Raw genomic sequence first — 16,045 nt, 5'->3', positions numbered from 1 at the left:
ACCCCGGGCTCAGGGGCTGAGGCAGGTCATCCCCAGCGTGGGGAAGGAGCTGAGGCAGGGTCACACACACACACCCCGGGCTCAGGGGCTGAGGCAGGTCACCCCAGGGTGGGGAAGGAGCTGAGGCAGGGTCACACACACACACCCCGGGCTCAGGGGCTGAGGCAGGTCACCCCAGGGTGGGGAAGGAGCTGAGGCCGGGTCACACACACACACCCCGGGGCTCAGGGGCTAAGGCAGGTCATCCCCAGGGTGGGGAAGGATCTGAGGCAGGGTCACACACACACACCCCGGGCTCAGGGGCTGAGGCAGGTCACCCCAGGGTGGGGAAGGAGCTGAGGCAGGGTCACACACACACACCCCGGGGCTCAGGGGCTGAGGCAGGTCACCCCCAGGGTGGGGAAGGAGCTGAGGCAGGGTCACACACACACACACCCCGGGCTCAGGGGCTGAGGCAGGTCATCTGCAGGCAGGAAGGAGCTGAGGCAGGGTCACACACACACACCCCGGGGCTCAGGGGCTGAGGCAGGTCACCCCCAGGGTGGAGAAGGAGCTGAGGCAGGTTGACACACACACCCCGGGCTCAGGGGCTGAGGCAGGTCACCCCAGGGTGGGGAAGGAGCTGAGGCAGGGTCACACACACACACCCCAGGGCTCAGGGGCTGAGGCAGGTCATCCCCAGGCAGGAAAGAGCTGAGGCAGGTTCACACACACACACCCCGGGCTCAGGGGCTAAGGCAGGTCATCCCCAGGGTGGGGAAGGAGCTGAGGCAGGGTCACACACACACACCTCGGGCTCAGGGGCTGAGGCAGGTCACCCCAGGGTGGGGAAGGAGCTGAGGCAGGGTCACACACACACACCCCGGGCTCAGGGGCTGAGGCAGGTCACCCCAGGGTGGGGAAGGAGCTGAGGCCGGGTCACACACACACACCCCGGGGCTCAGGGGCTAAGGCAGGTCATCCCCAGGGTGGGGAAGGATCTGAGGCAGGGTCACACACACACACCCCGGGCTCAGGGGCTGAGGCAGGTCACCCCAGGGTGGGGAAGGAGCTGAGGCAGGGTCACACACACACACCCCGGGGCTCAGGGGCTGAGGCAGGTCACCCCCAGGGTGGGGAAGGAGCTGAGGCAGGGTCACACACACACACACCCCGGGCTCAGGGGCTGAGGCAGGTCATCTGCAGGCAGGAAGGAGCTGAGGCAGGGTCACACACACACACCCCGGGGCTCAGGGGCTGAGGCAGGTCACCCCCAGGGTGGAGAAGGAGCTGAGGCAGGTTGACACACACACCCCGGGCTCAGGGGCTGAGGCAGGTCACCCCAGGGTGGGGAAGGAGCTGAGGCAGGGTCACACACACACACCCCAGGGCTCAGGGGCTGAGGCAGGTCATCCCCAGGCAGGAAAGAGCTGAGGCAGGTTCACACACACACACCCCGGGCTCAGGGGCTAAGGCAGGTCATCCCCAGGGTGGGGAAGGAGCTGAGGCAGGGTCACACACACACACCCCAGGGCTCAGGGGCTGAGGCAGGTCATCCCCAGGCAGGAAGGAGCTGAGGCAGGTACACACACACACCCTGGGGCTCAGGGGCTGAGGCAGGTCATCCCCAGGCAGGAAGGAGCTGAGGCAGGGTCACACACACACACCCCGGGCTCAGGGGCTAAGGCAGGTCACCCCCAGGGTGGAGAAGGAGCTGAGGCAGGGTCACACACACACACCCCAGGGCTCAGGGGCTAAGGCAGGTCATCCCCAGGCAGGAAGGAGCTGAGGCAGGATCACACACACACACCCCGGGGCTCAGGGGCTGAGGCAGGTAACCCCAGGGTGAGGAAGGAGCTGAGGCAGGGTCACACACACACACCCCGGGGCTCAGGGGCTGAGGCAGGTCACCCCAGGGTGGGGAAGGAGCTGAGGCAGGGTCACACACACACACCCCGGGCTCAGGGGCTGAGGCAGGTCACCCCAGGGTGGGGAAGGAGCTGAGGCAGGGTCACACACACACACACACACCCCGGGCTCAGGGGCTGAGGCAGGTCACCCCAGGGTGGGGAAGGAGCTGAGGCAGGGTCACACACACACACCCCGGGCTCAGGGGCTAAGGCAGGTCATCCCCAGGGTGGGGAAGGAGCTGAGGCAGGGTCACACACACACACACACCCCGGGGCTCAGGGGCTGAGGCAGGTCATCCCCAGGGTGGGGAAGGAGCTGAGGCAGGGTCACACACACACACACACCCCGGGGCTCAGGGGCTGAGGCAGGTCACCCCAGGGTGGGAAAGGAGCTGAGGCAGGGTCACACACACACACCCCGGGCTCAGGGGCTGAGGCAGGTCACCCCAGGGTGGGGAAGGAGCTGAGGCCGGGTCACACACACACACCCCGGGGCTCAGGGGCTGAGGCAGGTCACCCCCAGGGTGGGGAAGGAGCTGAGGCAGGGTCACACACACACACCCCGGGCTCAGGGGCTGAGGCAGGTCACCCCAGGGTGGGAAAGGAGCTGAGGCAGGGTCACACACACACACCTCGGGCTCAGGGGCTGAGGCAGGTCACCCCAGGGTGGGGAAGGAGCTGAGGCAGGGTCACACACACACACACCCCAGGGCTCAGGGGCTGAGGCAGGTCACCCCCAGGGTGGGGAAGGAGCTGAGGCAGGGTCACACACACACACCCCGGGCTCAGGGGCTGAGGCAGGTCACCCCAGGGTGGGAAAGGAGCTGAGGCAGGGTCACACACACACACCTCGGGCTCAGGGGCTGAGGCAGGTCACCCCAGGGTGGGGAAGGAGCTGAGGCAGGGTCACACACACACACCCCGGGGCTCAGGGGCTGAGGCAGGTCACCCCAGGGTGGGGAAGGAGCTGAGGCAGGGTCACACACACACACCCCGGGCTCAGGGGCTGAGGCAGGTCACCCCAGGCAGGAAGGAGCTGAGGCAGGGTCACACACACACACCCCGGGCTCAGGGGCTGAGGCAGGTCATCCCCAGGGTGGGGAAGGAGCTGAGGCAGGGTCACACACACACACCCCGGGCTCAGGGGCTGAGGCAGGTCACCCCAGGGTGGGAAAGGAGCTGAGGCAGGGTCACACACACACACCCCGGGCTCAGGGGCTGAGGCAGGTCATCCCCAGGCAGGAAGGAGCTGAGGCAGGGTCACACACACACACACCCCGGGCTCAGGGGCTGAGGCAGGTCACCCCAGGCAGGAAGGAGCTGAGGCAGGGTCACACACACACACACCCCGGGCTCAGGGGCTGAGGCAGGTCACCCCAGGGTGGGGAAGGAGCTGAGGCAGGGTCACACCCCCGGCCCCCGGACTCCGCGCCTGCGCGGGGCCGCGCGCTCACCCTGGCGGCCCGGGAGGAGTAGGGGTCCTCGAAGAGCGCCCACACCCGGGGCTGCAGCCGTCTCCAGCGCCCTCCCACGCCGTCGGGGGGCCCGGCCGCCGCCCCCACGTCCTCGATGCCCAGCCTCTTGGCGGCCAGGTCCTCGTCGTCGCCGTCGAGCGGCGGCTCGCCGTTGATGAGGTCGGGGGTCTCGAAGATGTCGAGCGCCTCCTCGGCGTCGCGGTGCTGGCGGTAGGTCATCCAGCAGCAGGGCTCCACGTCGGTCTCGTCGATGCCCCAGAAGGCGAGCTCCTCCTCGAAGAGCGGCCCGCACACGTCGGCCGGGCAGTGCAGCTTGCCGGTGCGGTAGTAGTTGAGCACATAGGCGAAGACCCCCGGGTGCCGGTCGAAGAAGAACTCGCTGGGGCCGCCGCAGTTCCGGGGGCTGCCGCCGCTGCCTGCCTCCGGGCAGCCGCCCGGCACCTGCGGGGGCACGTTGGGGGGAGGCGGCGGCGGCGGGGGAGCCGGCGGAGGAGGCGGCTGCTCTTCCGCGCCAGAGGACTCGCTCTGGGACTCGCGGGCGAGCAGAGCCAGCCGGGTCCCCGGCAGGGTCTTCAGCGTGCTCCGGTAGGTCTCGTGCCGGGTGCCCCCCACGTTGAGGATCACCCTCTCGTTATCCTCGAGCTTTCCCATCTCTCTGGGTCAGACATGACTGGGGGGACAGACAGACAGACCCGTCAGCGTGAGACCAGCGGGACTGGAGGAAGACGGGAAATGGGAGGGGGGATAGGGAGCCTGATTCTCTTGAGACTACCCCCTTACACGAAAATACCCCACTGCAGCCCACATCTTCCCTGCTCTTTACCCTCCTCCCACCTCCTGTGCCCATCACCTTGGTCGACCCTTCCTCTCTTCCCCAATTTGCCGCCTTTCCCTCCACCACTGTGAGCCAAATCTCCAGAACTGCCTTTTCTTTCTTCCCAAACCCCCGTCCAATAGGACCTGCCTTCCCCTGGCATCCCGGGGTCTCCGCCTCAGTTTCCCACTATTTCCCTCCTCGCTTTCCTACAACAGCAGCTGTTAGAGCTTCTCTTAGCACCAGCGACTGGAAAGTTGGTTTGCAAACGACCCTGAAACAAACCTCGTCGTCCTTTCGCTGTATCCTTGACGAATTCAAAGCACTGCCGTTCCCACACCCCCTTCTACAAACCAGTCCTTGCCTCCCCTGCTTTCAGATGGCTTGTTCCCCCCTCAGTGAGCTAGACTCTTCCCCTGCACCTCTTCCTTCCCCCAATGTAGACAGAGAGAAAGCAGAGGGAAACCAAACAACCCTGCTTCTCCTTGATACGGATCAGTCACCTTCCCCACCCCTTTTTCCTCTCCGTTTCTGGGCTTCTTGGATCAAGCTCTCTGAATAAAAGCAAGCGGTTAAATTATTTGCTATTGGTCCAGCTTTTATTATATTAGGGACTTAGAAGAGAAGGTTTGGTCTCTAGGAGGAAAAACCAAACCTCAGGCAGCAGGCACACCCTTATAGGAGCTGTTAGCGTGCAGCTCTGGCTGCTACTTTCTCAAGGCACTAACCTCCCCACGGATTTTACCTATACATTCATATTTAGGAAGACCAGACGGAATCACAGCCAGGTTGGCGTGGATTTTTCCACGGTATCCCTCTTACCCTCCGGCTTCTCAAATACCTTAATGAGGAGAGAGAGACAGAGAGAGGCTTCTCTTCAGACACCAGACGCTGTTTTCTTCGCAGCTGTTTGCGGATCCTCCGCCGTCCTGTCAGGCGAGAACTACTTGTTGTTTTTCTCCCCATGTTCAGGTGGCTATTCCACCACCCTTGGTGCTGAACTGCGAAAGGAATAAAAGCAGCCCCCACCGCCTGCTGGTAGATCTCGCTTCCCTCATTTTGCAGGATACATGCAATCTTTCAACATCGGAATGAAGAGTAACCATCACCGAGAGAATGCAAAACCATGGGTGGCTGGTCAGAGCACCTAAGGGACTGGGTGCTGGCTGCTGTAATCCGAGCGGCTGGTTGGGGAGACTCTAATCTGAAGGTGAAAATGCAACTCAGGTTTGTCTTTCAAGCGCAGCCCCTCCCCTAAGGAGGGTGGCGTGGGAGCTGTCCCTTCAGCACCACTCTCTCGCAAACTCCATCGCGCACCGCCCTCTCTGAGGGTGCGGGGCTGGGGGAGACGGCAGCAAATACACATACCGCCTTCAGCCGAAAAAGGCAATACCGCCCCCGCTTCTGTGACACTTAATTGTTCCCTTAAGGACAGCAGCAGGGAGGAAGCGGGGCTGGCAGTGGTTGTTTATCTGAGCGATGCAGGGAAAGCGGCACTAAGCTACAGGTGACAGCAGAGAGACTTCGCCGGCTCTCCGAGGTACCCAGCAGACACAGCTGGCCTGTGCCTAGGGCCCCTGGCTCTCGGGCACAGCGCGCCAGCAGCCTCTCTCCATGGGCGGCAGGAGGCACGCACATGGCGCGCAGCGGCTGCAGCGGGGCTCGCGGCACTGGAGGCCCTCACAGATCAGCCCAAGCATACACCTGCGGCTGGCGGAGCCTGCTGCCTCCGCTTCCCTTCAGGCGCACAGGCGGCGGCCGCATCTCTTCGGGCAGCTAGGAAAGGGGAGCCGCACCTTGTTTTCATGCGGCTGGGGAAGGGAGGATTTGGAGCAGGGAGCTGCCCCACAAATATCCCAGCAAAGTGATCACCCCCGCCAACACCACCTGGCAACTCCAGCAGAGCCTTTGACAGGGCATCAGGTTTCTACGGCCGGCCTCCCTCCCTCCCTGGCCCACTGGTGCTTCTTGTTTTCATGCATGCTGGGGGCTGGTCAAGGGGCAGAGATACCTCAGACCCCAGCAGAGGATTGTGGGAGGCGAGAAGTCACTCCTGCGGCCTCCTCAATAGAGGGGTTTCCTTCCGCCTCAGCAGAGGTCTGGGGTCGTCACCTGGGCACCCCGTGAAGGCTCTACTGGAATAGCGGTAACTGAGACTACACACATCCTTGCCAATAGCAGATACAACTACCTGATTACAACTCCTAAAAGCCAAAATCTGTATTCTGTACATAGTTGTAAATCCGATGTAACGCTACTGGAAACTGATTGTTGCAACCGAAAAGAGAATTTATCCCAATATGTTTTATACTTGCTATTTTGTGGATGGAGATTTATATTTTAGACGTTTCAGAGGCATCGTTTCTTGAAAAGAGCATATGAAAACAGACCTGCATTGCTAAAATGTACAGACATGATGTCAGATGCAGTGCAAAAAGGCTTTCTTGTTTGAAATGGTAAATAGAGATGAGAAACACTACATTCATCTGTTGGATGCAGCTTACAGCTGTAATACATTTCTGCAGCTCCCTTCCCCCCGCCCTCCTGGTGGGAAACCCTGAGCTGGGACACCAAAGACAGAGCCAGCTTGAAGTCACAGGGCTGCTACTGATCCACTAGGATGCATGCAATCTCATATGCAGGGTCTATTCATAAGACAACCATCTCTCCAGCAGAAACCAGAGACAGAACCCCACAAACCAAACTTTGGAGATTTCTATTCCTACAGTCCATATCCCATGCCAGATAGGGTAATATGTCTATTTTTTAAAAAACTGGTTTTATTGCTGGAGAAAATATTTCAGAGTGGGGAAAAATCAGTCCACCTTATAATGTAAAGCTTTAGTCAAGTCTAAAAAAAAATGCACAGTGCACCAGTTTCTAAATATAATACAATTAATTTCTTTTGGTATCATTCCTTCTTGTACTTTTAGCAAGTGATAGATTTCACAGCAAAATACAGAATGAAATTATAACAGAGTTGATTTCAAAGCCCAGAAGGGAACACTTTAATAAAATAATGGAATAAATATAACAATATTCTACCATCAGCTTATTCCTGACTGGCAACACTATTTTAATCTTCCCCCCAGATGATCACATTTTACTTTCTACTGTAGAATGTGAAAGAGGCCCAATCCTGCATTTTTGTACCCTTAAAATTCCCACAGAAGTGGGAGAGTTTAAGGACAAGGCATACAGCAGCTTCAGGTTTGAGACCAAAGTGATTCTTAACAGCAAAAAATATAGTCAAAATAGAAAAATATTTCCACTCATACCAACAGAACATAGATTCATGTTAAATATTCATTGGAAAGGTGTTTCTGTAGTTGAAGATTTGGAAATTCAGGATAGCTTGCAGGAACTGAATGAATCTCAGCAAAATACAAAAAACTCCCCTTAGGATAGATATTTTGAAAGGAAAGCAGATCATGCATTATCAAACAGAAAAAGTTGACAAAGTTATAGAACTGTACTTGAAGAGATCGCTTTCTGGCAATTAGAAGCCAAATTAGAGTTGCACTTAACAGAAAAGGATTCCTATTGCAAATTTAAGTATCATGTTTCAGACTCAGTAGAACTACCAACTGTGAATCAATACAAGAAAGGGCAAACAGGAGAAAAGAAAAAAGTACCCTTATCTGAAATTATGATCTATACAAAAGAGGAAAAGATTTCACATGGAGGCACAAACCTTTATTTCTACTAAATTTTTTAAAGCAAAGCAGCATTTGCCCAATTTCACAGATGCTATAGTTAACAGGAAGAATGACAGAAAATACAGTAATAGTTGAAAATAGTATGATATAATCAAAAATGTAATCTTACATCAATTTAAACTAGGGTGCAATGAATACCACTAATGATTTTAAATACAAGTTTAATAATTGAGTTTCAATCAAGTTTTGAAATGTTTCTTCCTCTCCATATTTCTCATGATCATTTGTGTGTGTGTGTGTGTATATGTCAACTATATATAATTACATCTTTTACAGATTTGGCAGAATTCATTAGACCATAAATCAATATTGTTATTGTTGTGAATCTCAGTGTAAAATCATTAACATTATATCAGAAGGTATTTTGAGCTAAACTTTAGGGTCAAAATCATTCCTTAGATGACTGATGTATAGGAAGTAGAAGAAGAATAAATTAAACAAACAGATATAAAATTGCACTGTTAGAAGTCATAAGGTGATTAAATTGTGCAAAGTTAGAGGGGAAAAACAAGAGGGAATTCTGATGATTAAATAAAAAGAAATGTTGACATTTTGGACTTTAAAAATAAGAGTTAAATGCAAAATGGGTTTGATTAATGCACATCATTGGTGAAGACAGGTCTTATATGGGCAATGAAGACAAAATGTTAACTAGAGCTGAGTAAAACTGCTGAAAAAAATTGTGTGATTCTGAAATTGTTCTACATTTCATGTAATCTGACTCCCCCCTTAAAATTTCAATTCATTGTAAAATTTCTCTCAGTGAATTATGCAGAAACTCTTTTCTCATTAAATTTTGACCAGAAAGATCAATACACACTTTTTCAGAAGGGAAATTCAAGAAGCAAAGGTAGAATGTTGTTAGAAGTAATGTGACACAGAAGAATGAACTCAGATATCCTCAGTCCTCATCCTGCTACTCACACTAACCTAATCATCCAAAATACTGCACTACATGGGTTAGTTAAACTTTACATTTTGCATTTCCTGACTTTTTAAAAATTAATAGTGTTATGTAAAATTAATGCAGGTTTTTGTATTTAAATTCATCTTTTCAGAAGAAAAAAAGATGTGCTGGGAGGTTGGGGGTGAGAAATGACAGCTTCAGCAGTATGGTGTATACAGTTTTGCTTTGCATAAAGTCTGAACTGCAGCACTTACTTGCACAAAATCCCTGATTCTTGAACTTTGATTCTTGAGCTGCACAATGGTATTTTTCCAGAACTCCACCAGTCAAATTCTAGCTCTCTGTTTCAGGATGCAGGTCCAGAGCACCCCCCTGTACCATTTCCCCTCTTGGTTCTCCAGTCAAGTCACCAAGGAAATTTAAAATATTCCCCCTCTTGGGACTGATTTATTAAGCCTTCACAAAATACATACATACATCCTTTGGCCATTTCTTTGTCAGGGATCATCAATTACCCTTGATTTAGGGCTTCAGCTGTTCCCTTTGAATAGGGGAGGGCTCAGTTCCACTCCAGATCTTGGGTCTTACTGGAAATATCTCCTAAACTCTTTCCCAGCCTATGTCCCTGGGAGCAAGCTCCTTCTGCCCTTACTAGACAGTCTTGAGTCTCCACACCCCTCCTTAGAACTGCGCTAGAATCCTGGCAGGCTTCCCAGCTCATCATGCAGTTTCAACCACAGAGGAGCATCCCTCCAAGTCTCTCTAGGTTCCCTTTGACCAAGCTAAGAGCACTCCTGTATAAACCCCAGCAGATAGACATATCATTCAGTCACCTGTCTCCCATTCCCATCTTGGTCTGGTCATCCTTACAATAACTGTCAGTCCCAAAATGCCTGTTCTTAAAGAAGCTATTCCTTGGAACAACTAGCCTTTAAAGGGGACAGATCACCCTGTTATACTTTTTGATTTACCCCCCAAAAAAAATCTAAACAAACAAAAAACAACAAAAAACCTTAATTGATGCTAACTAATTCTTCAAAAGCAGCATTGAATTGAACTGATGCTCTGAATGGCTATGTGCCTCCATACAATCCCCTTGTAGCCTCCTGCATACATTACCCATGCCAGGTGCATTAGTAATTCAAGATGAGGGGGAAAGTTTACTGACCTGTGTAACTGCAACTTTTCAAGTAGTTTTGTCAGTAAAGACCTACATCTGTGGGATGTAGACTTTGTCTAGAGCTATGGAATATTCTATGTAAGTATTTCAAGGCGGCATAGCCCCAGGCTCCCTCAATACTGGGCACTTTTTAGTATCCCATACCAATTCTGAAAAGTGCCAATGAAGCTTTGATCTATCCTGACAATCTGCTTGAACTCCAGTCAAAGGTCAATAATTTCTTTCTCCTTCAAGTGATGTCAGTACAGAGTGCCACTTCTGGGGCACTGACAAGCAATCACAACTCTGAACAGGTGAGTTTGAAGAGAAGACTAATTAAACAATGAGTACAGTACTGGTTTCCTGAATTAGGCAACCAGTCTTGAGGCTAGGTCAAGAGTAGTGTTCTATAAATGTATGGAATTAGTTCTTGGCAGCAGCTCCACATTTCCACAGCAGGAATTATAAGAAAATATGCCTTAGATCTAATCAAATATGCTGAGATACCCTGAGGGACCTGGAAATCAGCTAATTAGTGTCTCCAACCCAGAGTCAGCAATTGTGTGCCAGACTTCCATAACTCCTAATGTAGACTGATTATTTGACTCACCTCACTGTCAGAAAACTTGAAGATCAGAGATGGAAAGCAGGGAAGGTCTGGGCCAGATGATGGTCATGTCCTGAGAGATGATGTCTGAACAATCTTGTAAGTCTAGCTAGCCTAGAATCTAGCAAGACTCCACTAACCCTCAGCTCTGCTCAGATGCCGTGAGCTGGCACATGAACAATGAAGGGATGGGAAATTTAAGAAATTCTATTTACAAATAGAAGCACTATCCCTGTGCCTATGTTTCCCCTCCAGACCATGTACATTCTTGGCCATTTTACATGATGTTCTTTGGAGTGTGAACTGTCTTTTATATGTCTTTGTATTAGCATACAGCATAATAAGGATTTAATATCAGGCAGGTCCTCTAAGCACTACTGCAATGCAATGCAAAGCATAATAAATACAACTGTTACCCAAGATGTTCAGGCCAAATCATATCAGCCTTTGAGCTACAAAAGGATGTTTTCTATTGGGTGGCTTAAATTATACAACCTGTGAAGGTTCATTATTAGTTACTAGTACCATGATCTCCTCAAAAAGAGATATTAAGACTAGCTCCTGAATTGCCCTATGCTGAACATCTGGTGATGAACACCCTAAACCATCTGTTATTCTAATTTTATTAGCAAGAGGTGTAGAAGGAGATAGCCAATTTCTGAGCCCTCTGCATGGAGTGTCAATGGGTGTCCCAGAAAAAAAAACTTAAAGGGGCCTTTAGTTTCCCAGGACCAGGTTAACTAAACATCTCTTTAAGTTTTTTTTTTTCTGGAACACCCATTGACACTCCATGCAAAGGGCTCAGAAACTGGCTAACACTCATTTGAATAAACTGAGTTAGACATAATTTGGTCCTTTGAGAAGAGCACAAGGGGACACCATTACATTTTAGTTTTACTAGCTTATGCCATTCACTATCCTAAGGCCACTCACTATCCTAGAGCCATTCCACTGCAAAAAACAAACACAGACGGTGGGTTGAAATGGTAGTCAGTGAGACCATAAAAACTGGACCACTTTCTCGGGTGTTAATGGATCAGGGGACAAATTTCATGTTCCACCTAATGCAGGAAGTGTGGGATCTCAGGATAAAGATCAATTTGTACCATATTTATAACCCACCAAACTGATGGATTATCTGAGGTCAACAAAATCCACAAAAATATGTTGTGAAAATTCATAAAGACAGATGCAAATAATTAGGACAGGCTCCTCTCGTCTCTTCTTTGTGACTCAGGAAGTTCTACGGGACTCCAATAGATTTTTCATCTATTTGCTCTATTGGTTTGTGGATTAGGTACATCTATCCCAACAGGGTAAGGTATCTGCTTTAATGGTCTGCCTTCTGTGGTGCGTGGTGGCAGAAATTGCATGCGAATCTCTCTGATCGAGACATGCAGATTTAAGATCAAACGCCAAGGCAGTGCAGGAAGCAAAGAAAGATTTCTTTACAGGATCTGCAAAGTCTCATATTGTGGAATTGTTCTCAGTGTATTTAAGCTTGATGAATCTTGGCTGCTTCTATTCAGTTATAGTCAAGTGTTTCTTTCAGATTTCTTTTTCATGTTACTTTGCAAAGTTGCCCAAGTTCTGACTGAGCTGTCTATTGCCATGGAAACAGAGCAGTGTTCTCAAGAAGACAAATACTGAATCTTTGCTTATGCTTCAGTATTGCTCACTGAGGTGATAGAGATGCTAGGGTGGTTTCCTGCAATAACTTGTGACGTGGACCCTTGTCCTTCCTTGCTGGTAAAAGATAGTGGGGACATACTAGTTCCATTGTTGATTGGAATTGTCTGTTTCCTCATGCGATGGCAGGATTCCGATGATTCTTAAAGAAGCAGTTATGAGGCCACTGTTCATGAAACCAACTCTTGACTGTGACAGTCTGGCTAACTACTGACCGGTATCCCATCTCTAATTATGGAGAAAGGACACCAAGATGGCTATGGCATGGAAAGTTATTTTCTTGAGTTTTCAGATTTCCTTGATTCTGGTCAAATCACATTATAGGTTTGGGTATAGGAATTAAACTGTACCGGTTGCGTTAATTGATCTCCACCTAGCAGTGGATGAAAATACCATATCCATGCTAATTCTTTCAGAACTTTCAGAAGCATTTGACAACACTGTCAATTTTTTGTTGACTTGCTTGTGAAACCTAGTGGTGGTGGATAGAGTTACTTCATTTCTTTTTTGAGAGAACCCAAAGGGGTAGTTGTGGGCAATTGTTCTTCTGACCCAAGGGTTCTGGTCTGTAGGGCACCATAGGGATCTTTGCTGTCACCTGTTCAATGTATTTAGGAGGCCACTGGGATGGCTAATGAGGAGTATGGGTTGTGACTAGAACTGGGTGAAATTTTTTAGTGAATAGTACATTTGCTGAAAAAAATCATTTTTCAGGGGCACTGAAGCTATTTGTGAATTTGAGTCAAATTTGGCAAATAGTTTTGGCTGAAAAACAAAAAAATTCAGAAAGGGCAAAACATTTCAAATTGACATTTTCAAAATGTTGGGATTCCACCCGAGACCTCTTCCACTTGGCGTATCCAGAACACCTTCTCCAGTTCTGGGAAAAACTTTATCCAGTTCTCTGGGATCCAAAAAACTCAGTTCTACTCCTGATTTCATCATTCAGGTTCCTTTATTTGGCATACAGCAAAACTATACTAAGTTGATCAGACTCAAGCAGAGCAGGTGGGTGTAGGCCAGGCATACCACACATCCAAAGTTACATAAAAAAGTTATTTCTTTATATATATTTACACACTTCATTTCATTTACTATACATTGCATCACATATTTTGGGATTAGTTTGGTTACTTTTCAGGAACCAATCCCTGTGCAGCACATTCCGTCCATGCAGTGTCCATGCTCAACTCACTCTTTACCCATTCCTAATTTATCTTGTCTATTATTAGTAAATAATTCCCTGGGTGTTCTCACAAGAGTTCCCAACCTTCTAATTTCAGAAAACTGAAGACCCTTTCCCCAAGGCCTCGCATGCGCTCATTCCATGCCCCATTTCTCCATCACTCGCTCTCCTCCACCCTCACTCACTCACTTTCACTGGGCTGGGGCAAGAGGTTGGGATGTGAGAGAGGTGAGGGCTCCAGCTGGGGGTGCAGGCTCTGGGGTGGGCACAGGGATGAGAGGTTGGGGTGCAAGAAGTAACTCCAAGCTGGGACAGGAGGTTGGGGCAGAGGAGAGGGCTCCAGGTGACCCTGGCTGGTGTGGTTTGCATGGGCTCCGGGAAGTACTGATGTCAGGTGGCCCCTTAAATAGCAGTCACACCAGCATTGCCCTGGCATTTCCTGGGCCTCAGAGGCTGCTCTATCAGCCATGAATCCTGGACACATGGCTTGGCCAGCCCACCGAGGACAAAAGTTTTTCCTGCTCTCTGGAATGCTGGGGGGGCAGGGATAGAATTCCCCATGACAACCCCCCATACTGCTGCCCCAGCTTGCTGCACCCCCAGCATAGCCCAAATCACAGCAGCTCTAGGGAGAGTGCTGCTGCAGGCCCCATGCTCCTCCCCATCCCCCGCCTTTTGCACTGACCTTCCCAAACCCTCTCTTTCATCCCCCCCGACTCTAGTCACTGGCTGGGGCCTCCATGCCCAGCTGCTGCCCAACTCTGCTTGAACCTGTTTCCAGGGAGAGCAGCCCAACTTTAGCCCCATGGTTCTGCGCAGTTCATTCATCCCTGGGAGGAGACCAGCCCATAGCTCCTTACCTACTGGTTGCATGGTTCTGAGACAAGTCGGAGGCAGCAGCCCCTATGAAGCAGGCTACTGGGCCCCGGGGCAGGTGGTGGCTGCTCACCCTGAACCCCTCCCCTGCAGCTGGCTGCATGCAGCCCCTGCGGTACTGGGCCAGCTTCTCTCTCTGCTCCTGCCAGCCAGGGAGCAGTGGGCCAGGTAGGGAGGGGGCTGAATGCACTTCCTAAAGGCCACAATGCCCGCTCTGCAGGGAGCCCAGTGACCACGGTGGCTGCAGCCTGGGGTCAACCGTGCTGGCCCCAGCCTGCAGCTAGTTGCCTTTCCCACTGGGATCCGCCCCCTGCCTGCCAGGGCTCGCACCGCCCCTGAGCTCCACAGGGAAAGCTGCTGCAGACTCTCTCCTCAGCTCTCCACCGCTGACTGGCCTTTTCATGGCCCGGTCAGTGGTGCTAACCAAAGTCACCAGGGTCCCTTTTCAAATGGGCATTCCGGTTGAAAACCAGATGCCTGGCATCCCTAGTTCTCACTCTTAGCTTAGTTGGCTCTGACATTCTGTTTTTAATTTTAGCCTACTGACCTATTTACTTATCTGATTTAATACAAACATTCTGTTTTTAGCCTCATGATCTGTTTACCTTTCTACCTCTCTAATTCTATCCTCCAAGAAATGATGCCTCCCTCCAGGTGTTAATTACTCATGTCAGGCCAGGCCTCAACTACATAAAACAAACCATTTTGATATTTCATTTAGAAAATATCTATGTCTTGTCTACAACAATGAACTGATTTGCTCATTTTTTTTTCAAAACATTATACAGTCACTATAGACTGATATTAGGTTTGGACAAACTGAGACTTCTGCTTTCATGCTCACCTCTGTTCGCTGTATTGTTAACAGCATACCAATCCTCCATCTGTGTTTGTCTTTTTCTTCCACCTGTTGCATCCTCTCTTATACCCAAATTTTCAGTTTTCCAAGGCAAGGACTATCTCCTGTTACGAGTTGTTAGAGTGCCTAGCACAACTGGACCCTGATTTTGGGCTGAGGTTCCTAGGTCCTGCAATAAGACATTATAACAATAAAATAAAAAAATAATTGGGTTGTGACTAAAAGAAGAAAATTTGTGGAAGACAGAGTGAAAACTGGGATTATATGAAAGCGGAGTTGCAACCTGAACTATCACTTTCACTACTGCAAAGGCTACAAAAAAAAAATTGACCCTCAGAAAAAAAGCAGTACCACAATTAACTGTAATACTAAACGCTGAAAAAATGCAACCATTTATCAAGCTCATTACTGAACAAATTTTAAAATGTACTGATTTAGGCTCTTAGCATGGCTTTTCAAACATTGTTTAGGAGAATCAATACTTAAGTTCTTTCTCTAGCTACAATATATTCTGAAATACATGGAATTTTTTTTTGTCCTTTATGACAATCTTGTCCTAGATGGAAAGCAGAATTGTGTCCTGCATTGTCAGCAATGAGTTCAATTTCACAATACAGTGTTAATATAACACAGATTCATTCAAATAGAAAAAGACTTTATCATCATCCTTACCAGAGTCTTTATGATTTTAGATTAATACATTATTTCTTACCATGTCCATTTTTGTTTTACTGCCTAGATTATTCCCAATATTTTCTCCTCATTATATTTATATACTTCTAGGTGGTGTTAGAAATCCTAGAATCAACTGTCAGTAATGCTGTTATCAGTTGTGGGGTTTGTTTGTTTTTTGAACTCATTACTT

At 49.9% G+C, this 16,045-nt stretch overlaps 1 protein-coding gene across 12 annotated transcripts in view; it reads right to left on the bottom strand.

The window, feature by feature from the left end:
- The window catches only part of KCNC2 (potassium voltage-gated channel subfamily C member 2), a 173,057-nt gene extending 167,414 nt beyond the window's left edge, over positions 1 to 5,643 (bottom strand). For all 12 annotated transcript variants that reach the window (XM_030548711.1, XM_030548716.1, XM_030548720.1 and 9 more), the window contains exons 1-2: positions 5,020 to 5,643; positions 3,344 to 4,034 (exon numbers count right to left, since the gene is read on the bottom strand). In XM_030548711.1, coding sequence (XP_030404571.1) covers positions 3,344 to 4,015 — 672 coding nt within the window. In that variant the 5' untranslated portion in view covers positions 4,016 to 4,034; positions 5,020 to 5,643. The remainder of the gene's footprint in view (positions 1 to 3,343; positions 4,035 to 5,019) is intronic.
- Between the last annotated feature and the right edge of the window lie 10,402 nt (positions 5,644 to 16,045).

This window comes from Gopherus evgoodei, chromosome 1, assembly GCF_007399415.2.
Source record: "Gopherus evgoodei ecotype Sinaloan lineage chromosome 1, rGopEvg1_v1.p, whole genome shotgun sequence".
NCBI classification, from domain to species: domain Eukaryota; kingdom Metazoa; phylum Chordata; order Testudines; family Testudinidae; genus Gopherus; species Gopherus evgoodei.
Note: the sequence above shows the minus strand (reverse complement) of the source record. Positions and strands in the feature narration are given on the sequence as shown.